The sequence below is a fragment of the Dermochelys coriacea genome, chromosome 4, assembly GCF_009764565.3.
Source record: "Dermochelys coriacea isolate rDerCor1 chromosome 4, rDerCor1.pri.v4, whole genome shotgun sequence".
NCBI classification, from domain to species: domain Eukaryota; kingdom Metazoa; phylum Chordata; order Testudines; family Dermochelyidae; genus Dermochelys; species Dermochelys coriacea.
This window is the reverse complement of record NC_050071.1, coordinates 90,644,385-90,668,944: the sequence shown is the minus strand read 5'-3', so window position 1 is coordinate 90,668,944 and position 24,560 is coordinate 90,644,385. Positions and strand designations below refer to the sequence as shown.

General features: G+C 41.3%; 1 protein-coding gene and 1 long non-coding RNA gene across 4 annotated transcripts in view; one reads left to right on the top strand and one right to left on the bottom strand.

Moving 5' to 3' along the window:
- The window catches only part of PAICS (phosphoribosylaminoimidazole carboxylase and phosphoribosylaminoimidazolesuccinocarboxamide synthase), a 62,928-nt gene extending 45,884 nt beyond the window's left edge, over positions 1-17,044 (top strand). For all 3 annotated transcript variants that reach the window (XM_038399141.2, XM_038399139.2, XM_043513774.1), the window contains 8 exons: positions 1,284-1,481; positions 7,002-7,180; positions 10,270-10,449; positions 10,543-10,656; positions 12,507-12,590; positions 12,689-12,869; positions 14,599-14,757; positions 15,966-17,044. In XM_038399141.2, coding sequence (XP_038255069.2) covers positions 1,284-1,481; positions 7,002-7,180; positions 10,270-10,449; positions 10,543-10,656; positions 12,507-12,590; positions 12,689-12,869; positions 14,599-14,757; positions 15,966-16,132 — 1,262 coding nt within the window. In that variant the 3' untranslated portion in view covers positions 16,133-17,044. The remainder of the gene's footprint in view (positions 1-1,283; positions 1,482-7,001; positions 7,181-10,269; positions 10,450-10,542; positions 10,657-12,506; positions 12,591-12,688; positions 12,870-14,598; positions 14,758-15,965) is intronic.
- On the bottom strand, positions 1,481-24,459 carry LOC122460025. Its single transcript, XR_006281066.1, has 3 exons — positions 24,233-24,459; positions 5,140-5,212; positions 1,481-2,310 (listed from the first exon to the last, which is right to left on the bottom strand). It is a non-coding gene; the product is annotated as an uncharacterized LOC122460025 (long non-coding RNA).
- Positions 24,460-24,560: the final 101 nt, after the last annotated feature.

Below are 24,560 nucleotides of genomic sequence, written 5' to 3'. Positions count from 1 at the left end.
GGCCCTGGGCTGCTGGGCCCCCGGGGCTCTGCCGGAGAGGCGCCTCCCCCGGCAGAGAGGAGCCAGCGGGCTGCGTGAGTGACGGGTGGTTCGCGCCGATTCACCCAGGCCAGGCTGGGGGACGCGGCGGCGGGGGGGAGGTGCTCGGGCTCCCCCCCGCCGCACCGCGTGGGCTGGTGGGTAATAAGGAGCGCATGCCGCCTAGGCCCCCGGTGCAGACTCCGTGGGGGGGAGGGGGGTGGTTTGTTGCTTAAACCCAAACCGGGGAACAGATTAAATTAAACCTGAGGGACAAGACCCGCCATGGCAAGTGGCTGGCCCCAAAGTTCATGGGGGTTGAAACAAAACTTTAATAGAGCTGTTTTCATGTTCTCCTTCGCTGTAAGTGGGGCCTTTAGGCTTCTGGCTGTCCTGCCTTAGGTTTGGAAAGGACCTACCTTCAGAGCTGTAGCACGTGAAGCTGGCTATAATCCAGATAAGTCCAGTTTCGCTCCAGGATGAGTGAAGAGCAAACATAGCATGAACATAATGACCTACCACTTGAAACTTTTTAGTTTGAACAGTTAAGGTGCTGATAACTCCCAATAACCTTCAAACGGCACTTGCTTAAAATCACTCCTATGAGCTAGGGGTGTGATTTCCCTGCTTGTGTGCACATACTTGCCCACTGACTAGCTCTCTTTGAGCTGGCACAAGTATAAATAGCAGTGTAGCACAGGTAGCAGCAGCAAGAGGCATTGCTGAGCCCTTGCAAGTACAAATCTGCCTGATGCCCAGCAGGTATGCTTTTCTTCCCATTTCCTGAAGATGAAGTGATCAACCATACCCATCTATTGTCACACTGTGTCTTGAATAGAACTTTTCAATTTTCACCAATACATTTGCTTGTTTAAACTTGTATTGCTTTAGAATAGACATAAAGAATAAAAGGATGCGTACAAAGACATGTATCCAACACGTAAAGTCCTTACCATAGTTTAAGGAAACAAATCCTGATTGTTTTGCATCAGTGGAACCATTTGGCCAGTAGTCATGAGACTTTACAGACTTTACAGTGCTGTTGGAACTGAAGTTTTCCTTTTCGACCGCTTTTCTAGATGGGCTTTAAATGTTCCTTTATACTCATTGAAGAAAATTTGAATGTTGGGGCATTATCAGTTAGTGAAAGACCAGAAGCAGTATTCTATCTCCATTTCCCAAAATGTACTTGTACGCATGATTTGCCAAAAATAATAATAATTTGTCCAAAAATTTAATTTTAGAAATTAACTTTATTTCTCTAGAACTGAAACTTGGTAAAAAAATTAATGAAGGTAAAACAAAAGAAGTCTATGAGTTGCCAGATCTCGCAGGATGTGTGCTGATGCAATCAAAAGACCAAATAACAGCAGGAAATGCAGCTAGAAAGGATCACATGGAAGGAAAGGCAGCAATTTCCAATACAACAACTAGCTGTGTGTTTCAGCTGCTACATGAATCTGGTAAGTATTTCAAAGGTAAAATAGATGCATTTGTGTTCTGTTATATATGCTGAGTCTTATGGAGCGATATGACTGCCTGAGAAGGTGTAAATGTTAATGTTAATTCACCTAGGTTTTGGAACTGACTGACTTCAGTAAATGTCCTTATATCAGTGTCCCAGAGAGTAATCTAAGATTACTGATTTAGGTTACTAAATTAAAATTTAATTTATCATATTTGAAGTCCTCCCCCAGCCCCAAAAAGCTTCCATATGTATTATTGCTGCCTTCCTGGATACCATTCTCTTCCCTCCTCACCAACTACCTCATGCTCCTTTTCAACTCCCAGTTTAGAAGCAGATAGTGAGAGTTTGGCATTAAGCTCTTATACCACACATTTGTCTGGAAATTACTTCTGCTGGTCAGTGACAGTACCAAAGATTGCATTTAAAAGCAAAACTTTACCTAGCTTTTACTAGAGTTAAACCATAATAAAAATGAAGATGGATAAACTTCATTAAATGTGCTTGTTTTCTCAGTGTCTGCCATATCACTTTCAAAGACTTTATTGTTTGTGGCATAAAAAGTGTGCCAAGTACTTTACAGGTAGCTGTGAAGAAGCTATTTTATTTTGCAGAGTTTATGATGTAGCACATGGTGGATACTATGGTGAATTGAAAATCTTAAGATTACTTTTGAGGCTTCAAAAATGGCTTACCTTTTCATGCTGTAGAAGACTATTGATGAGATCCTGGCCCCTTCAGAATCAACAGCAGAACTTCCATGAACTTGAGTAGGGCCAGAACTTCATCCTGTGCAACTTAGGTCACTTAACGAGTTGGTACCTATTCTGTAAAAATGGTATTAATCCTTGCTTGTTTTACAGAAGGTAAATGATTTGAATGCTCTGCCTTTCTTTCAAATAATTACTGTCAAGTAAATCTTTTTGAGAAAGTTCTTCAAATTTACTTTAGCGTATTAGACTTATAAAAAATAATTCATAATTTCCTTCATAGGGCTTAGGTGCTTTTCTCACAAGCATATACCATACATTAAAAATAAACCAATGCTTTCTTGATTAGGGCTCTGAAGCACTACTGTAATACAAAAACTTGATTTTAGTTGCTCAGCACTTAAAACTGCATAGTCAGTACCTTGTTAACTCAAGTTTGAATATTAAAAGATCTTTCATAATTGTGTTTGCAGATTTTTAAAAAGAAAACTAAACATCGACCTTCATTAATCTCTCTCGTATGGAAATACTTTGGGTGAGAGCATGGCTCTTTATTCTGTTTTAACTGTTAATGAAAGTGTAAAGGTTCTGGGATTTCTCTAGAAGATTTTTACTTGGGGAAAAAAAAAAAGTCTGGCAGATGCAACATTGAGTAATCCTGTTGAATAAAAATAGAGGGTAATGTTTTTAAAAGGGCTAGGATTGTTGATTAACCACAGTTAACTCAGACGATTAACTCAAATGTTTTTTACATTTTTCAAATGTATTGATTTCAGTTGTAACACAGAACAAAAAGTGTATAGTGCTCACTTTGTATTTTTGTTATAAATATTTGCAATGTAAAAATGATAAAAGAAATATTTTTCAATTCACCTCATACACGTACTGTAGTGCAATCTCTTTATCATGAAAGTGCAGCTTACAAATGTAGATTTTTGTTTGTTTTGTTTTTGAGTGCAGTTATGTAACATCTAAATCTTTAGAGTCTACAAGTCCACTCAGTCCTACGTCTTGTTCAGCCAATCATTAAAACAAGTTTGCTTACATTTGCAGGAAATAATACTGCCCGTTTCTTGTTTACAATGTCACCTGGGACTTTTGTGGCCAGCATTGCAAGGTATTTACATGCTAGATAGGGTAAATATTGGTATGCCCCTTCATGCTTCGGCCACCGTTCTAGAGGACGTGCTCCCATAGTGATGACACTCGCTAAAAACAATAATGTATTAAATAATTTGTGACTGAACTCTGGGGGAAAATAGTATGTCTGCTTCTCTGTTTTACCCGGATTCTGTTATATATTTCATGTTATAGCATTCTTGGATGATGACCAAGCACATGTTCTTTTTTTAAGAACACTTTCACTGCAGATTTGACAAAATGCAAAGAAGGTACCAATGTGAGATTTCTAAAGATAGCTACAGTACTCAACCCAAAGTTTAAGAATCTGAAGTGCCTTTCAAAATCTGAGAGGGACGACATGTGGAGCATGTTTTCAGAATTCTTAAAAGAGCAACGCTCCAATATAGGAAGTACAGGACCTGAACCACCACCAAAAAAAAAAAAAAATCAGCCTTCTGTTGGTGGCATCTGACTCGGATGATTAAAAATGATCGCACTGTTTTGGATGGTTATCGAGCAGAACCCATCATAAGCATGGATGCAAGTCCTTTGGAATAGTGGTTGAAGCATGAAGGGACATGTGAATCTTTAGCGCATCTGGCACGTAAATATTTTGCAACGCCTGCTCCAATACTGCCATGTGAACCTCTGTTGTCGCTTTCAGGTGACATAGTAAACAAGAAGCTGGCAGCATTATCTCCTGCAAATGCAAATAAACTTGTTTGAGCGATTGGCTGAACAAGAAGTAGGACTGAATGGACTTGTATGCTCTAAAGATTTACATTGTTTTTCGAATGCATTCATTGTACATAATTCTACGTTTGTAAGTTCAACTTTCATGATAAAGAGATTGCACTATAGTACTTGTAGTAGGTGAATTGAAAAATACTATTTTGTTTCTAACAGTGTAAATGTAATCAAAAATATAACGTGAAAACTGTACTCATTGTATTCCGTGTTGTAATTGAAATCAATATATTTGAAAATGTAGAAAACATCCAAATGGTATTCTATTATTTAACAGCACAGTTAATTGCATGCTCCATTTTTTTTAATCGCGCAATCTGGTTTTTTAAATAGCTTGACAGCCTTAAGTGACTTAGGGTCATAGGTCACTTGTTTCAGACACCTTTACCCAAAGTAAACTGGGCTATAAAGGGTACAAAACGCTATGTCTGGCAGTGTTTGCAAGATGGCTACTTTAATCATTACCAAAAAAAAAAAAAAAAAAAATCCAGTGACTGCTTCATTCATTAGGAATTAGAAAACAGCCCCTTACTAAACTGACCTGGGTATGCACTAGAAGACTAAGCAAAAGTATCCTTGGTTTCTCAGTCACCAGTTGACCAATCTAACTACCACAATTGACAGGTCATGTTAATGCTTTATGGGTGGGGGGGAAGGTAATTTATTTATTTTGCATAACTCTTCTGAACTAGAATTTCTTTCAGAGTCCACAGGTGATACAAAAGCTGTGTGTATAAGAGGAGATGTCTGTTAAATTCTGTTTCTAGCAGAAGAGTGGAAGAAATTGACTTGCAGTTTTTGTGAGCTAAGAATAGCAGCTCTAAAATACAAATTCAGGAAAAAGAGAAGGGCAACAGAAGCAGCTGAGATGGACATTCTGCCCATCAAGTCCCTTTTAATTTCAATTTACAGTTTGATTGCACTGCATCAGATGATATGTTTAAACTAAAATGGACACCAGTGTAGACACTGAATCTTAAACATCTTGTTTCACTACAAAGGAGAGCATCCTCTTTTGTCCCTACTTGTTATCTCCTCACTTAAAATCAATTAACACAGCTACACTTGATTTGTTACCTATTAACTGTCTTCAAACTCTGTGTTGAATGTTTTTTAATTTGTTGTCAGCAGAGGCAGTCAATCTGTGCTACTGAAAATATTAAACAAACAACACACCCACCTTTAAGCGCAAGAAAGATTGACACGGTTACATTAATCTAGCTATTCTAGAAATCAGTCCTATAATCCTAAAATTGCTTCATTTAAAGTATATATTGGTTGCCTTTTGTGAAGTACAATAACACACTGTAAAAAATTGTTGACTGGATTATAATTTTGCTTTCAGAGTGAAGGCTTACTGTCAAATAGGACCAAAAATCACCACATGCAGCACAATTCAGAGCAACAAAAAAGTTTGAAATTGTTTAGAATTGGAATGGAACATATCTACTCTGGATTTACCAGATACTGGCTACTTTGCCTTTGGCAGATCCCAAATCAGGGACCTTACAGTTGGCTTGGCATAGCAAAAAAGGGTGGAGATTTTGGAACTGGAGTAGGAGAGGAGGGCCACATCATAATCAAAATTGCCCCAAATTTCATGGCGCCCTAGTAATTTGCGTGCTGCATATGTGGCAGCACCAGCGGCCAGCCGTGTCACTCAGCTGCCGCTGCATCCTCCCTCCCTTCCCCCCCCCCCCCAAGGGCTGCGCCCACTGCAAAGGGCAGGGCCATCCCTAAGGGGGGGTGGGACCTAGAACAACTCCCTCTGCTCTGCCTCTTAGTCTCCACCCCTGGCTCACCCTCATTCCATCTCTTCCCCCAGCGATGGACGCAGCCCGGAGGATTAGCAGGGGGCCTGCACCAGCGTCAGGCCTGACCCCACACTCATCGGCAGCAGCAGGAAGCACCATCCCCAGCCTGCTCCACTCTGTCAGCTCCCAGCCATGTCACTCTGCTTCCCGTTGCCAGTGAGTGTGGGGGGTGGTCCTTCCCCCTCCTCCCAAGCGACACAGCTAGGGCCAGGTCACTCCACTTCCTGCTATCGGTGAGTGGGGGGGGGCATTCCCTTCCCCCACCCCACCAACTCAGCTGGGGCAGGAGGAGCGGGCTGGGTCGTTCCACTTCCTGCTGCTGGCACCAGGCCCCCCGCTAATCCCCTGGGCTGCTGTGGGGCCCCCTAAAGCGGGCCCCCTAAAGCAGCCCCCCACAGCTCCTGCCTCCCCGACCCTGCAGGCCTTGAGTGCAGCCCAGACCCTCCGTGGTGGGGGGAGCAGGTGCTCAGGCTGCATAGGGCACCATAATTGGTAGGGACAGCCCTGCCCTCCATGATATCTGCCTACTGTGACTCTAACATAAGGACATAAACTAGCAGAAAGATGAAAATGGGCAGGCATCCGTTAGGAGCATTGACTTAGGTTATCTATAGCAGCGGTTTTGAATCTGCAGTCCATGGAACTCTGGGGGTCTGCAGACTTTATCTAAAATTTCCAAAAGGGTCCACAACTCCATTTGAAATTTTTTAGGGATCTGCAAATGAAAAAAGATTGAACGCCACTGATCTATAGCATGATCAGGAAAAAGTGTTCTATTGCAAAGTGATTTTAAACAAGTTCTGAAAACACACTACAAACTAGTTTCTAAGGCTCTTTATAATGTACTGTGTATTTAGTCGGATGGAATTGGGGAGGTGAGTGCTTTCTGGACTGAGACCATTTTGTGTTTGTCCTAATTATTTAAGGCCTCTCACTTGAGAAGTAATCATCTTAGGTGTATTGTAGCTACAGAACAACATATTAAGGTCTTTGAGAAAAAGGATCTTCTGATGAAATAATTTTCTGTTTGATCAACTATACACCAAGCTGGTCACAGTTCTCATTTCACTCATAGAAATGCACAGAGTACACTCACAGTAAACTGAGTTTTCTTTTTACATTTAGGAATCAGAACTGCTTTTGTCAGAAAACATAGCGACATAGCATTCATAGCAGCTCAATGTGAAATGATTCCAATTGAATGGGTGTGTAGAAGAATTGCTACTGGTTCTTTCCTGAAAAGAAACCCTGGTGTCAAGGAAGGATATAAGTTTTACCCACCCAAAATTGAGATGTTTTACAAGGTAAGTAAAACTGTAGCTATTAAACAAAAGAAGGCAATGTGTTAAAGGTAACTGTCCACCTGAAATAGTATCATTTTTACATAAGAATGGCCATACTGGGTCAGACCAAAAGTCCATCCAGCCCACTATCCTGTCTTCCGACAGTGACCAATGCCAGGTGCCCCAGAGGGAGTGAACCTAACAGGTAATGATCAAGTGATCTCTCTCCTGCCATCCATCTCCACCCTCTGACAAACAGAAGCTAGGGACACCATTTCTTACTCATCCTGGCTAATAGCCATTAATGGACTTAACCTCCATGAATTTATCCAGTTCTCTTTTAAACCCTGTTATAGTCCTATCTTCACAACCTCCTCAGGCAAGCAGTTCCACAGGTTGACTGTGCTCTGTGTAAAGAAGAAGTTCCTTTTATTTGTTTTAAACCTGGTGCCTATTTTACAAAATAAGCTGAACACAGGAGCAGGGTTAGTGCTTGAAACTGACTTCTGTCAATTTTTGAGGTTTTTGCACTTCTGTTTGTATGTTTGCTACCCTTATTGCTGCATGCAAGATTCATACAAATATGAAACTGGCTAATTGATCCTACTGAAAAAATAATGAAACTGACTGGCAAACAAAGGGTAAAAAGAAATATAATTATAGCAGCTATAAATATAACACTTTCAGACAAGTGTATTTTTTAGGATGACAAATGTCCCTTTAAACTGAAATGAAACTACTTATTGATGGATTTTTAAAAACTAGTATTGATACTGTATTTTGCAAACATTTCTAAAATGTCTTTCTTGAATATTCTCTTAGATCAGAGATTCTCAAACTAGATCAGAAAGCTGGCTGGTCTCATAGTGCAGATTCATTTCCAGCATTTAAATCTCATTACAAAACAGCTAAAAATGCATTAAGCACTCTCTGTTCGTTACTCTTCGATGTAAACTATTGCTGTAATTGAAATGGGTCTGAGGTAAATGAGGAGGGAAGGAGACCTTTGTGATCACAAATGGGGAGACAGCATGCATAATAGTGAGTGAGAGAGGAGGTGATTCACAAGATAATCTATTAAAATGTGGTCCATGTAATGGACTTTTTCTCTTGTCCTTTCTTAGAAAACTTAAGCTGCCACAGCATACCTGCGCCACTAAACAAATGTAACGTGATAAAGGAAGTTCATGCATGATTTTCATTCTTGTGTTGGCAGGGTTTGGGAGCATAGCGGAAGTGAGGTGATGCAGGAAACTCAGAAGGGTTTATTCTGCTGTACCAGCAGTCCATGCTAATCCTGTTGGGGAATGGTGACTTTATGTATACAGGGAGTTTTGCCTCAGTTCTTAATGTGACAAGATCATGTCAGTTAACTACACATCATGCGAGCCATCAACTAAAGGAAACCTCAGCATTCTTATAGAAGGGTGTGGGGTCATGGCCCCACTATCATTGTGACAAGATAAGGATGTATCTCTCCAGGGACTGGCCTGTTTAGAGAGGAGGTCCCACTCTGGGGGTAGGGAGTGAGAGGGTAAACCTTCTGGTTGGACTGTAAGCAGAAGGGGTGGGAAAAAGTATTATTGGAAGAGTGCTACACATTTCAGAGCATCAACATTTTATCTTTCCGATGTTGGCTTGATCCTTGTCCTAAAAGTACTTTGCTGACAAAGTCCTTTTGGTATATTATATATTAGTAAATTTACTGGTAACCCCAGGCATTCAGCAAATCACGGTCTCTGTATTCAGCATTTTTGAACAATCTTAATAGCATGGAAACATTGGGATCTCTTCTCTTATGCTGCTGAAAGGGACAAAAGCAAGCTGAGTTTGGTTAGGAAGCATTACAGTGTTCTGCAAGCTGGTAGAGGTATGTTGGGGAGTAAGGGTGAGAGAGAAATGGAGCAGAGAGGAGAGTGACAAGTCTTTAATAACTATTCTGACTCTTCAGTGATATTCAGGGGTACTCAGTAGCAGAGAGGTTCCAAACAGAGTAGCTGCCTTGGGGCTGGATGGTGAATGGGCAGGGAAGACTTTCCCCAAGGGACTGTGATCTATTTCCTTGCACGCTGGCCTCTTCAGGAGGTTGCTAACTTCTTCCCTTTGAGGGGAAAACATGGCTAAAACTCTGAAGTGGTATCCTTGTGAAACTGGAGTCTCTCTTTTTTTTTCTTGTCACCTTTCCCCCAGTTGGAGGAGAGCATGAAAGGACCTGGCCAGTAACCATCCTGGTGTTTCAGCAATATACAGGGCCGTTCCCTTCTGAAAGCAGATGATAACCATGCATCTTGTATATAAATAGGTTGTATTCACTGCACGCTCTGGCAAAATCTATACCTGAAGATTTTACAACAGTTGCTTTCATACCGCAATTTCTGTCCAATTCAAGATTAAAAGAACTCTTGAAAAGTGACTTAAAAATACAGGTCAAGTAGTCTTAGTGTAATGTGCTGACTGCCTCCAAATAAGCAGGTTGAGAATAACATTTAGAGTCAAACTTGCATTACTTGATTAAATACTAGCAGTGAAACTCCTCTTGGAATTTCGTTGAAACTGAACTGTCTGTAGTCTAGTGGAAATAGATTTGTAGGTTAAGTGGTGATTAGAGTTGAAAGGCGTACAGTGTTGCAGTTTATTATTTTTATACCACATACAGTGGAGATAAAATAAATATAGACACCCCACCCTCCCTCTACTGCTGTCTGCTAAAGTATGAGTGGTGTAACTAGCTAATCCTTTAGGATTTAACAGAGTTTCTAGAAACATTTACCGAATTAGAAGTTTTGTGGACTATTGACTTAAAAATAGTTAAAGCTTTGTCTTGAACTCACTTCTCTGATGCACCTTCCAGACTTAATGTTCAAGTAAGCAATGCTTTTTTCAAGTTATCTTAAGGTAGTAAAAGTCTTGCAGCTTGGATTTCTCAGTGCTGTTGTGATTAAAAAATCTTGCTAGGACTTATGAAATATCAATTTAAAGCCACAAAACCTGTCTGATACTGGATTTCAAATTGTTCTCTTCACTGTTTCTTAGGCTTCTTTTAATCTAATCTGGTGTAATTGTTGTTAACTGATCTTATTCTATGCAAGTTTATTTTACTTAATTCTCAGGATGATGCTGCTAATGATCCACAATGGTCTGAGGAGCAACTAATTGAAGCCAAGTTCTGCTTTGCTGGACTTACTATTGGCCAAACTGAGGTGGATATTATGGCCCACTCTACACAGGCAATTTTTGAGATATTGGAAAAATCTTGGTTACCCCAGAACTGCACTCTTGTAGACATGAAGGTATAAGAAAAAAATCTGTCTTGTAGATATGGTTCTGCAAGTAGTGGAATAAGTTTTTGATGCTATTTTACAGCTCTTGTTTAATTTTGCTAGATTGAGTTTGGTGTTAATATAACTACAAAAGAGATTGTCCTTGCTGATGTTATTGATAATGATTCTTGGAGACTGTGGCCGTCAGGAGACCGAAGCCAGCAGAAGGACAAACAGGTAATACTATTATCATTTTTGGTCTGAATCAGAGATAAAAAACAAAACTGTATCTCATTTTGGTGGGGCAGGGGTGCTGTGTGGACAGCATTCAAGCAACTGCTGTGAGCTGCTTTCCTTAGCAGTCTGTGCTTATGCAAGGTAGGCCACAAAGCATTTAGGGTCTGATCCTGTTCAAGTCAATAGCAAAACTTCCATTGATTTTAATGGCAACAGAATCAAGTCCTTAAGGATGCCTGTATTGTTAATAGGAATTCCTGCAATATTTTCTGGTGTTATCATAGTGCCTGTGTATAATGTTAAGTCTGCAGGGATCTCCAGAACTTCTTGCATAAAATGTACTCCTTGAGTGTGAATTATTCAAATATAGTAACACAGACACACACTTGTAAAGTACTAGAAGTCAGAAACATGGCATGAAGATGAAAATTGGCTCACCAATGGTCCCAAGTTTCTCCTTTGAGAGCCTCTTGATTTGTCTAGGCCAAAGTTTGTCCTGTTTTAACTCAGTTTAACTGATAACTAACATTGATGTAATTGCTGATCTAGACCAGTGGTTCTCAGCCAGGAGTACCCTGGGGGTACATCGGCTCATCTAGATATTTGCCTAGTTTTACAACAGACTACATAAAAAGCACTAATGAAGTCAGTACAAACTAAAATTTCATATAGACAATGACCGTTTATACTGATCTATATACTATACACTGAAATGTAAGTACAATATTTATATTCCAGTTGATCTATTTAATAATTATGTGATAAAAAATGAGAAAGTAAGCATTTTTTTCAGTAATAGTGTGCTGCGACACTTTTGTATTTTTGTCTGATTTTGTTTTTAAGTGAGGTGAAACTCTGGGGTACGCAAGACAAATCAGACTTCTGAAAGGGGTGCAGTAGTCTGGAAAGGTCGAGAGCCACAAGTCTAGACAGTCCACAGATGTTTGTTTCCTGTAACAAACATTTGTGGTTTATCCTAGGCTGAGTCCATTGTGGGGCACCATTTTAGCTGCATTGAATGCTGCTTTCGTGGAACTTCTGAGATTTTAGTCACTTCCACTAATACTGTAGACTCTCTCCAATAGGCATAAGCTGCTATAACCTATGTCTATGATAATCTAAGATACAGTAGTGTTCCAGTGCTATTACTAACAAATTAAAACTGGAAAGCAGCATTAGGTCCGCTTCCTTTAAAAACTGAATGAAATGAAAAATTATGGTGTTTCCTCTTCACTCATTTCAGCTGTTATACTACAAATATATGACTATATTTGCTTCTGAGCAAATCGCTGGTGTGGTGGTAATCCACCATTACTATAAATTTGGCGTTTACTTTTTTTTGTCAGATGTTGGCTGTACTTTACTGCAGTGCTGTCCTGTGATTGAAGCTCTGCTTCCAAATTAAAATTAGCATGCCCAAGCAGCGTGGTGTATATTTGCAAGGAAGACTCCAACTGACTTCAGTTGGGCGTGAGAGGGCTAGCTAACACATCATGGCTGAGACAACCAAGCACTGAAGTTGAGTTTTCTCTGAGAAAGGAATTGACTGAAGTAGAGGGTGCTGTGACTCTACTATAATGTGGTGGACAATAGTGCTTGCTGGAGCTAATGGCTCAAAATTTGAGATATCGGGATTCTCTTGATGTCATGTTGGCCTCAATTCATGGGGAGGAATCTATTGTAGAATATATATATATATTTCAAGAAACAGGTGTTTGAAAGACGGCATAAATTTCTCTAGCTTCTGGTAGTAGAATGGTTGCATCTGGTTGAATATTTAAGAGCAAAATGATTGACCATCACACTTCCAAATAGAACATCAGGAATAACTTGCTATCTGTGTATTTCAGTCTTACCGTGATCTAAAAGAAGTGACTCCTGAAGCGCTTCAGATGGTTAAAAGAAACTTTGAATGGGTTGCAGAAAGAGTGGAGGTACCCCTGTTTATATTAACTGTAGTCTGTATAGAAATTGACAATCTTGTTTACTCTGTTCAAGTATTCTGGTTCATTTTCCTTTCTTTCCACTCCAGCTGCTGCTGAAAACAAAGAGCCATGGTAGAGTTGTGGTGTTGATGGGATCATCTTCTGATCTTGGCCACTGCGAAAAAATTAAAAAGGCATGTGCAAACTTTGGAATTCCTTGTGAGCTGCGAGTGACATCTGCTCACAAAGGGCCAGATGAAACTCTGAGGATCAAGGCAGAGTATGAAGGTAAACCCTGAATAGTCATGTATTAAGTTTAGAACCAATAACTAGAGTTCTTCAGATTCCTGAGAACTTTGCCACAAACTGTGCACGAAGTCTGTCGCCCTCTTCTTTATAACCACCTTCTACGTACATGAAGACTTATCATGTCTCCCTTCAGTCTTCTCTCCTCCAGACTAAACAAACCCCTGTGTGTTTTTTTCAATCTTCCCTTACAGGTCATGTTTACTAGACCGTTAATCATTTTTGTTGCTCTCCCCTAGATTTTCTCCAATTCGTAGTACCGAGAACTGGACACAGTGTTACAGTTGAGGCCATGTCAGTGCTGAGTAGAATGGAAGAATTAATACTTTTTGTCTTGCTTAAAACCCTTCTGCCAATACATCAAAGAATTGGGGGAGGGGTGGTTTTTTCAGCAAATTACATACTTGACTCATTTTGTTTGTGATCCACTGTAACACTCAGATCCTTTTCTGCAGGACTCCTTCCTAGGCAGTCATTTCCCATTTTGTATTTGTGATTATTCCTTTCTAAGTATAGTACTTTGCATTTGTCCTTATTGAACTTCATCCTGTTTATTTCAGACCATTTCTCCAATCTGTCAAGGTCATTTTGAATGCTAATCCTGTCCTCCAAAGCACTTGCAACCCCTTCCAGTTTGGTATTGTCTGCAAACTTTATAAATGGTACTCTGTATCATTACCTGTTTCATCTTCAGCTGCTCCTTCTCCCACATCCAGACCTGTCTAAGTCTAATGACTTCTTTCTTCCCAAAAATCTGGCCTTCCTCTCTATCTCAACAGCTAAAATGCTTTCTCAAGCCCTGATCATATCAACATCTTGGATTACTGCAATGTCCTGCTATGTACACACACATTGCCACGCCTTATTCTGGAGAAAAAATGCCAGCTGCTAAAACTTAAGTCTCCCCTTCATCTAATGTCATCTTATTTGGACCACACCACTGCAGCTGGGGGGAAAACCATATCTTGTGATGCCCACAGAATAGAAAACAATGAATAATGGGGTGGACACTAGTACTCTGTACCAAAAAAACCCTTAGATTTTATTAAAAAACCATGTGCCTTGACTGAACATAAGGAGTAATTTCACTTGTTGCTCCTGCAGACCTATGCTTACATGGACATGTAGGTACTTCCATGCACCATTGTATACTCTGTGCATGTAAATATGGGAGTTGGAGACACGGTGTGGGCAAGCACAGATTTTCCAGATATTATTTAGAGGACCTTATATTGAACTTTACAAAACTAATATTTACAAATTTTGTTGCAACAGGCCAAAGTTTTTAATTAATAAAGAATCCAGTGATTCAACAGTTTCCATTAAGAAATTACCAGTATGCACCATTGTCATGAATCTTGAAAGTTTTCTTCCCCTGTTTGAGAAAGGAGTTCGATGCATGAGTTGCCCTCATATGCTACTTCTGTAGATGGTGTAACAAGAGCAGTGACTGATAGTTACTGAATATTACTATAGGGAATTACAACATTGTATTCCAAAAAAGAGAAATCTGAGCAGCAGTAAAACTTAACTGACTTGTAAAAAGAATTTCAAAAAAAGGTGTGTGTGTTTGTGGGGGGAGGTATTTAGACACAGAGCTTTTCCATGAAAGCAGGTGGGGGAAAGAAAAAATGTATAAATCTCTCTCTCTCTCCTCCCCTCCCCCAGTTTTTGATATTAACTTGTTAATTTACTTGTGTGTGTGTGTTAGGTGATGGAATCCCTACTGTGTTTGTGGCGGTAGCTGGCAGAAGCAATGGCTTGGGACCAGTGCTGTCTGGTAACACATCATATCCAGTTGTCAGCTGTCCTCCTCTTTCAGCCGATTGGGGTGCTCAGGATGTCTGGTCTTCTCTTAGACTGCCCAGTGGTAAGAACCATCATTGACCTATGGCCTATTGACCTATCTGTAGTTACATTCTTGTAGTAATTAGCCCCCCATTTTTTTAAATACTGAACACATCTGCCAAATTCAGCGGTGCTGAAAATGCCTTTGACCCATTTATATTGTCGGTTCAGCCAGTGCTGAAGAGGGTTTGGAGGGGTAAATCTTGTTGACTGTTGTCAGTAACATTTCAGTTTCCTGGTACAGATGGAGGTGGAGCCATAGAAAATGAAGGAGGGGGTAAACTTAACTTTCATTATATTCTTACTCAGACAACTGAAGTTTAAAATAGGTATTGGAATTCATATGACATCTTTAAAAAAATAATCAGCTTGAGAATTATTTTTACGTTTTACCTTCATGAAACTGCTTTAGTATGTTTGTTAACCTAGCAATTGATCATATAAAACTGAAAGAGCCTTGCTATGATGCTTTAATGTAGAAAGAATTACTTTGCTGTGAAACTCCATCAGTTCTAGAGGTGCACGTAGCTTGAAATTAAAAACCACGTTTTCTTAGACACTGAACAGTCCTCTGTATACATTCAGTAGTCTATTCAGATTTCAAGGTATATGCTGACTTAATAATTGTTGGCAGTAGTTATAGCAACATTGAATGAGAGAGGCTAAGGGGTTCTCAAACTGGGGGGTCGCAAGGTTCTTATATGGGGGGTCGTGAGCCGTCAGCCTCCACCCCAAGCCCCGCTTTGCCTCCAGCATTTATAATGGCATTAAATATATGAAAAATTGTTTTTCATTTATAAGTGGGAGGTGCGGGGGGGGAGTTCGCACTCAGAGGCTTGCTATGAGAAAGGGGTTACCAGTACAAAAGTCTGAGAAACCACTAGGCTAAAGCATACATAGGGGGCGGATTTTTTTTTTTTTTTTTTTGAAAATCATCAAAGGCAAGGGAATGCCACTTTCTTCAAATATGCAGAGAGGTTTGAGGCATGTTGAAACTGTGTCAGTTGAAAACTAGCCATCTTGTCTTGTTTGAGAATGAAGGAATAAGGCGAGGATCTTTAGGGTTATTGAGGTTGCTCATGCTTTACCTTTTTTAAATTTACTGGACAAAGTAAAATAAAAAATCCTGCAGTAACCATCAGGGCCTGAAAAATTACTTGTTAGTAATTTTTAGGATCATTGTAAATCCTGTTTTTGATAACATACGATTTTTTTCTTCTTCTACAACAGGTCTTGGCTGTCCTACTATACTCTCACCCGAAGGAGCTGCCCAGTTTGCTGCTGAGATTTTTGGATTAAGTAACCACTTGGTGTGGGCCAAGCTGCGCTCAAGCATGTTGAATACGTGGATCTCCTTGAAGCAGGCTGACAAAAAACTTAGAGAATGCACCTTATAAATAACTTGTTAAAAGGAAAGTAATGCATACCTTTTATTGGTTACATAAAAAATAGTTCCATGTGCAAGTGTCTTCATGCTAGGATCTTCATGTGGACCTTTGGAAATTTTAAACCCTTGGTTGCATAAGAGGATATATCTTGTATGATAGATGATAGCTCTACAATTGGTCTTGTTTTCTGGAGTTTTTTAAATAAATGGAAGCATACAGGATAGTTGTTTGACTTGCTCAGAATTGTGTTCTGCTTTAGTCCTTGTATGCTGCTTTAACTACAGACTACACAATATCAAAATGCAGGTTTAGTGTAATTTGCACTTGTATTTATCAGTTGTCCCTAGCAGCATTACTACAGAATGTTACTGATGGAGCTTGGATTTACTAACTCCACTGAATGGACTGCCAATCCAAAACAGAAGATGTTTATGCTGTTCTGTTTGCAGTTATGAAAATGTGCTCCCTAAGCAATAACACAGCCGTAGATTGCAATCCTAACTGGAAGACAGTTCTGGAATGGACTTGGACATCCTATTAGAGGTTGTAAAAGTGTATAGAAGAAAGTCAGCCATATCACAAGATAGGATGTTAACTTATTGAGTATTTCCTGAAGCAATGTCCTCATGTTAACAATAATGTTCCTTATACAGCAGCAGACAAGATTAATTCAGAGTAGTAATCATGAGTTCAAAACTGACTTGTAAGCCTTTTGTCCTCTGTTAGAGTACAATGAATTCTTTTCATTTCACTCGTTCTGCTTTAAAGAGCCTCTGATAATCTCATAGCAGACTTCATTTTTAGAAAATCTTGGTGTGTGCGTGTCTTTCTCCCCTTATTTTTATAGTGGGAGAAGAAGTTGGTTGCTAAGGAAACTTTCTCATTAAATAATTGAAGGTGGAAATAAACAATTAAGTGAAATAGTGATGAGATCTAAGCATGACTTTTTCCCTCCATGAAACTCTTGTTCTTAATTAGGTCAACTTTATTACAGTACTGATTCTAACAAGCATGCAATTTCCCAACTTATGTAATAGCCTATGCTTTTAAAATAACAAATAAACTGTTAAATTCCAATTTGCTTTATGCAGAGGTTTCTCCAGTAGGTATACTCATGCTAACTATCTAGATTTTTTTTTTTAATTTACATGCCATTGCTGATACTAAATTAAAATGGCTGTGCTAAACAACTTGCTTGACATAGTGCTTTATAACTACATGCATGTAGCACTACTAACATGCAGCATTCTATTGCTTTGGAGGGGGAGAGGAGGTTTCACTAGAGATACAGGAACAAGCCCCTATGCCTATAGGGTGTCCTGTAGGTGCTTTCATAGTCACATTGATAGATGGACCCTAAAGTCTTGCTTACCTCAAAGGCCCACACACAATGACCTTTGTGATACTTAATTTATGTACCACGGAAGGAATGAAGAACTCAGTTCATCCTGCTGGGATTTGAATCTCTGATCGCTGAAAGTTTAAGAAGAGGTTTATGCTACATAGCTATTGTGACAGGAAACATGTTTGGCATTACTAGAGGCTTCTTGTGATGGTGGACTTCCATTAAGATACTGTAATAGAGAACATGGACCATGTGGCATAGTACAAGACCTGAGGCCTGAACCAAAGGCTGGGAATCAGTAGGGCCATGTATTAAAGCAGATGCTTACAAGTTCACTATCTGGTACATGAACCTGGCAGAGTACTGCTAGTGTCGCTAAAACACAGGCACTCCTACAGGTATATCTACACTATGAAATTAGGTCAAATTTATAGAAGTCGATTTTTTAGAAAGCAGTTTTATAGTCGATTGTGTGTGTCCCCACTAAGCACATTATATCGGCGGCATGCATCCACAGTACCAAGGCTAGCGTTGACTTTCCGAGTGTTGCACTGTGGGTAGCTATCCCACAGTCTCTGCCCATTGGAATTTTGGGTTAAGCTCCCAATGCCTGATGGAGCAAAAATATTGTTGTGGGTGGTTTTGGATAAATGTCAGTTGCCCCTCCCTCTGTGAAAGCAACAGCAGACAATTGTTTTGCACCTTTTTTCTGCGTGGACGTCATACTGCTTTAGCAGACGGTGCCGTAGGACTGCTAACCATCACCAGTGGCTTCTGCTGCCACTCTGCTCTCCTGATGCTATGAATCCACGTCGCAGGTCCTCTATATGACCGTCATCATCCACCGCTTCCACTGCCACTCTGCTCTCCTGGTGGTCTTGCAGGGCCGTTTCTGCTGCAACTCTGCTCAGCTGCTCTTGTCTCACCATACCATGGCAAGCGTGCAGCCTGCTCAGTTGTTGTGTCCTGGCAGCAGATAGTGCAGTAGGTCTGCAAAACTAGTCATCCAACCACCGCTTCCCCTGCAAACGCCATACCATGGCAAGCATGGAGCCCACTCAGATCACCGTGGTAATTATAAGCATTGTAAACACCTCGCGCATTATCATGCAGTATATGCAGAACACACAAAAGCAGGTGAGGAGGCGATGGCAATGCAGTGACAAGAGTGAGGAGGATATGGACACAGATTTTTCTCAAAGCACAGACCCCTGCAATTTGGCCATCCTGGTGGCAACGGGGCAGGATCATGCTGTGGAATGCCGATTTTGGGCCCGTGAAACAAGCACAGACTGGTGGGACTACATAGTGTTACAGGTCTGGGATGATTCCCAGTGGCTGCGAAACTTTCACATGCGTAAGGGCACTTTCATGGAACTTTGTGACTTGCTTTCCCCTGCCTTGAAGTGCAAGAATACCAAGATGAGAGCAGCCCTCACAATGGCAATAGCCCTCTGAAAGCTTGCAACACCAGACAGCTACCGATCAGACGGGAATCAATTTGGAGTGGGCAAATCTACTTTGGGGGCTCATGGATCCAAGTAGCCAATACAATCACTGAGCTGCTGCAATCAAGGGTAGTGACTCTGGGAAATGTGCAGGTCATAGGAAATTCCATTGCAGCAAAGCCATCCACTAACTGTGGTGGGGCGATAGAATGCATATCCCTATCTTGGGACCGGAGCACTAAGACAGCCAGTACATAAACCAAAAGGGGTACTTTTCAATAATGCTGCAAGCACTGATGGATCACAAGGGATGTTTCACCAACATAGATTCATAGATACTAAGGTCAGAAGGGACCATTCTGATCATCTAGTCCGATCTCCTACAGACTAGGGACCGAATGGCTCGGCAGCAGTTCTGCGGAAAAGGACCTAGGGGTGACAGTGGACGAGAAGCTGGATATGAGTCAGCAGTGTGCCCTTGTTGCCAAGAAGGCCAATGGCATTTTGGGTTGTATAAGTAGGGGCATAGCGAGCAGATCGAGGGACGTGATCGTTCCCCTCTATTCGACACTGGTGAGGCCTCATCTGGAGTACTGTGTCCAGTTTTGGGCCCCACACTACAGGAAGGATGTGGATAAATTGGAAAGAGTACAACGAAGGGCAACGAAAATGATTAGGGGTCTAGAGCACATGACTTATGAGGAGAGGCTGAGGGAGCTGGGATTGTTTAGTCTGCAGAAGAGAAGAATGAGGGGGGATTTGATAGCTGCTTTCAACTACCTGAAAGGGGGTTTCAAAGAGGATGGCTCTAGACTGTTCTCAATGGTAGCAGATGACAGAACGAGGAGTAATGGTCTCAAGTTGCAATGGGGGAGGTTTAGATTGGATATTAGGAAAAACTTTTTCACTAAGAGGGTGGTGAAACACTGGAATGCGTTACCTAGGGAGGTGGTAGAATCTCCTTCCTTAGAGGTTTTTAAGGTCAGGCTTGACAAAGCCCTAGCTGGGATGATTTAACTGGGACTTGGTCCTGCTTTGAGCAGGGGGTTGGACTAGATGACCTTCTGGGGTCCCTTCCAACCCTGATATTCTATGATTCTATGATTCTATGATTCCTGCACAGCGCAGGCCACAGAATGTCACCCACCCACTCCTATGAAAAACCTCACCCATGTCTGAGCTATTGAAGTCCTTAAATCATGGTTCAAAACTTCAAGGAGCAGAGAAGCCTCCCTCCAGTCAACCATGCCCCATGCTACAGAGGAAGGCAAAAAAACCTCCAGGGCCTCTCCAATCTGCCCTGGAGGAAAATTCCTTCCCGACCCCAAATATGGCAATCAGCTAAACCCTGAGCACATGGGCAAGATTCACCAGCCAGATACCCAGGAAAGAATTTTCTATAGTAAATCAGATCCCATCCATCTAATATCCCATCTCAGGGGATTTGGCCTATTTACCCTGAATATTTAAAGATCAATTACTTACCAAAATCCCATTATCCCATCATACCATCTCCTCCATAAACTTATTGAGTAGAATCTTAAAACCAGATAGATCTTTTGCCCCCACTGCTTCCCTTGGAAGGTTATTCCAAAACTTCACTCCTCTGATGGTTAAAAACCTTTGTCTGATTTCAAGTCTAAACTTCCTGGTGGCCAGTTTATACCCATTTGTTCTTGTGTCCACATTGGTGCTGAGCTTAAATAATTCCTCTCCCTCTCCTATATTTATTCCTCTGATATATTTATAGAGAGCAATCATATCTCCCCTCAACCTTCTTTTAGTTAGGCTAAACAAGCCCAGCTCCTTAAGTCTCCTTTCATAAGACAAGTTTTCCATTCCTCGGATCATCCTAGTAGCCCTTCTCTGTACCTGCTCCAGTTTGAATTCATCCTTTTTAAACATGGGAGACCAGAACTGCACACAGTATTCTAGGTGAGGTCTCGCCAGTGCCTTGTATAATGGTATTAAAACCTCCTTATCCCTACTGGAAATGCCTCTCCTGATGCATCCCAAAACCACATTAGCTTTTTTCACAGCCATATCATATTGGCAGCTCATAGTCATCCTATGATCAACCAATACTCCAAGGTCCTTCTCCTCTTCCCTTACTTCTAATTGATGCGTCCCCAACTTATAGCTAAAATTCTTGTTATTAATCCCTAAATGCATAACCTTACACTTCTCACTATTAAATTTCATCCTATTACTATTACTCCAGTTTACAAGGTCATCCAGATCCTCCTGTATAATATCCCGATCCTTCTCCGAATTGGCAGTACCTCCCAGCTTTGTATCATCTGCAAACTTTATTAGCACACTCCCACTTTTTGTGCCCAGGTCAGTAATAAAAAGATTAAATAAGATTGGTCCCAAAACCGATCCCTGAGGAACTCCACTGGTAACCTCCCTCCAACCTGACACTTCGCCTTCCAGTAGGACCCGTTGCAGTCTCCCCTTTAACCAATTCCTTATCCACCTTCTGGTGTTCATATTGATCCCCATCTTCTCCAATTTAACTAATAATTCCCGATGTGGCACGGTATCAAATGCCTTACTGAAATCTAGGTAAATTAGATCCACTGCATTTCCTTTATCGAAAAAATATGTTACTTTTTCAAAAAAGGAGATTAGATTGGTTTGGCACGATCTACCTTTTGTAAAACCATGTTGTATTTTGTCCCATTTACCATTGACTTCAATGTCCTTAACTAATTTCTCCTTCAAAATTTTTTCCAGGACCTTGCATACTACAGATGTCAAACTAACTGGCCTGTAGTTACCCGGATCACTTTTTTTTCCTTTCTTAAAAATAGGAACTATATTAGCAATTCTCCAATCATTCGGTACTATTCCTGAGTTTACAGATTCATTAAAAATTCTTGCTAATGGGCTTGCAATTTCAGGTGCCAATTCCTTTAATATTCTTGGATGAAGATTATCTGGGCCCCCCGATTTAGTCCCATTAAGCTGTTTCTCCACTCCACCCTCAGTGTCAACCATTTCTTCTATGAGGTCCTCGCTACTCACCAAAATTAAATCTAAAATGGCATCCCCTCTAGTCGGTTCAGCAACTACTTGATGAAGGAATCTATCAGCTATCGCATCTAGGAAAATCTGAGCCCTATTATTATTACTAGTACTGGTCCTCCAGTCTATATCTGGGAAGTTAAAGTCTCCCATGATCACGCAGTTTCCATTAGTATTTACTTGATTAAAGACATTAAAAAGGGCTCTATCCATATCCAAATTAGATCCCGGAGGTCTATAGCACACCCCAAGCACTATCGTAGGAGAGGCTTTACTAGTTTTCTTCCCCAATGTAATTTTTGCCCAGACGGACTCTGTCTTATCCATTGCATCGCTTCTTATTTCTTTACATTCTAACTCATCATTGATATACAATGCTACTCCACCCCCTTTACCTTTGTTTCTGTCTTTCCTAAACAGCACATACCCTTCAATACCTGTAGTCCAGTCATGACTACTATTCCACCATGTTTCTGTTATCCCTATAATATCTGGTTTCACTTCCTGCACCAGTAGCTCTAGTTCCTCCATTTTGTTACCTAGACTCCTCGCATTGGTGTACAAACATCTTAATTTTTTCTGTTTGGACTTGCTCACATTTTGTACCCTATTAGGCACAGTCATTCTACAGTCAGTATAACCTATTAGACTAGTATCCACACCGCCCTCGCTCCTTATATACATTCTCCTACCCATGGCTGTATCCTTTCTTACTTCATCTTCTTCCCTCTCAATGCTAAAATCTGGCGTGGAGATTTTCTGGACATCTCCCATCCATCTCCCCCCAATTCCTAGTTTAAAGCTCTCTTTATCAGTTGTGCCAGCCTCGATCCTAGAAGTCTATTTCCTTCCCTACTCAGATGAAGTCCATCCCGAGAGAACTGACCTCTGTCCGTGAATGCCTCCCAGTGGCCATACATCCCAAAGCCCTCCTTATAGCACCACTGCCTAAGCCATCTGTTGACAGTCATAATCTTGTCAGACCTTTGTTGCCCTTCTCTAGGAACAGGAAGGATCCCGTTAAAGATCACCTGAGCCTCAATTTCCTTAAGTGTCTTCCCCAGCCTAGCATAGTCTCCCTTGATACTTTCCAGCGAGAATCTGGCTGTATCATTTGTTCCCACATGAAGGATAATTAGGGGATTCTTTCCCGCTCCCTTTAGGATCCTTTTCAACCTTAGGTCTACATCCCGTATCTTAGCACCTGGAAGACAGCACACCCTTCTATTCTCAGGATCAGCTCTAGTTACAGGCCTGTCTATTCTTCTCAATAAAGAGTCCCCGGTCACATAGACCTGCCTTTTCCTGGTGACAGTGCTATTCTCCAGTCTCTCCCCTGTTCCCTCTGGCTGCAAGTTCTTTCCATTCCTATTTTCCCTTACAATCCTCATCAATGTGGGATGTCTGGGAAAGGTTCATGATGCTCGCGTCTTCAGGAACTCTGGTCTGTTTAAACAGCTGCAGGAAGGGATTTACTTCCCAGACCGGAAAATAACTGTTGGATGTTGAAATGCCTATAGTTATCCTTGGGGACCCAGCCTACCCCTTAATGCCCTGGCTCATGAAGCCATACACAGGCATTCTGGATCATAGTCAGGGGCTGTTCAACTATAGGCTGAGCAAGTGCAGAATGGTGGTAGAATGTGCATTTGGATGTTCAAAAGCGGGCTGGTGCAGTTTACTGACTCAGACCTCAGCGAAACCAATATTCCTATTGTTATTACTACTTGCTGTGTGCTCCACAATATCTGAGAGAGTAAGGAGGAGACATTTATGGTGAGTTGGGAAGTTGAGGCAAATCGCCTGGCCACTGATTACGCGCAGCTGGACACCAGGGTGGTTAGAAGAGCACAGCAGGGTGCGCTGCGCATCAGAGAAGCTTTGAAAACCAGTTTCATGGCGACCAGGCTATGGTGTGACAGTTCTGTTTGTTTCTCCTTGATGAAAATCCACCCCCTTGATTCACTCTACTTCCCTGTAAGCCAACTGCCCTCCCCTCCCCCCTTCGATCGCTGCTTGCAGAGGCTATAAAGTCATTGTTTCAAATTCATCCATTCTTTATTATTTCGTCACACAAATAGGGGAATAACTGCCAACAGGTAGGGGAGAAGGGAAGGACAAGGCCACACTGCTTTCAAAACTTATTGAATGCCAGCCTTCTGTTACTTGGGCAGTCCTCGGGTGGAGTGGTTGGGTGCCTGGGTTCTTGGGCATCTGGGTGAGGATGCTATGGAACTTGGGGAGGAGGGCAGTTGGTTATACAGGGGCTGCAGTGACGGTCTGTACCTTTCCTGCATCTCATAGGCCGGAGCGTATCAGTTTGATCTTCCAGTAGCCTCAGCATTGCAACCTGCCTCCTTTCATTATGCCGCCGCCACCTTTTCTCTTGATCCTGCCACTTGTCCTCGCGTTCATTTTGTGCTTCCCTGGACTCTGTTTCCACGCATTCTGCTGGGCTCTTTCAGTTTGAGTGGACTGCATGAGCTCAAAGAACATTTCATCGCGAGTGCGTTTTTTTCACCTCATCTGCGCTAGCCTCTGGGACAGATGCTAGTCACAGCATTGAAACATTTGCAGCTGTGTGAGGGGGGAAAAAAAGGGAGATTAAAATTCA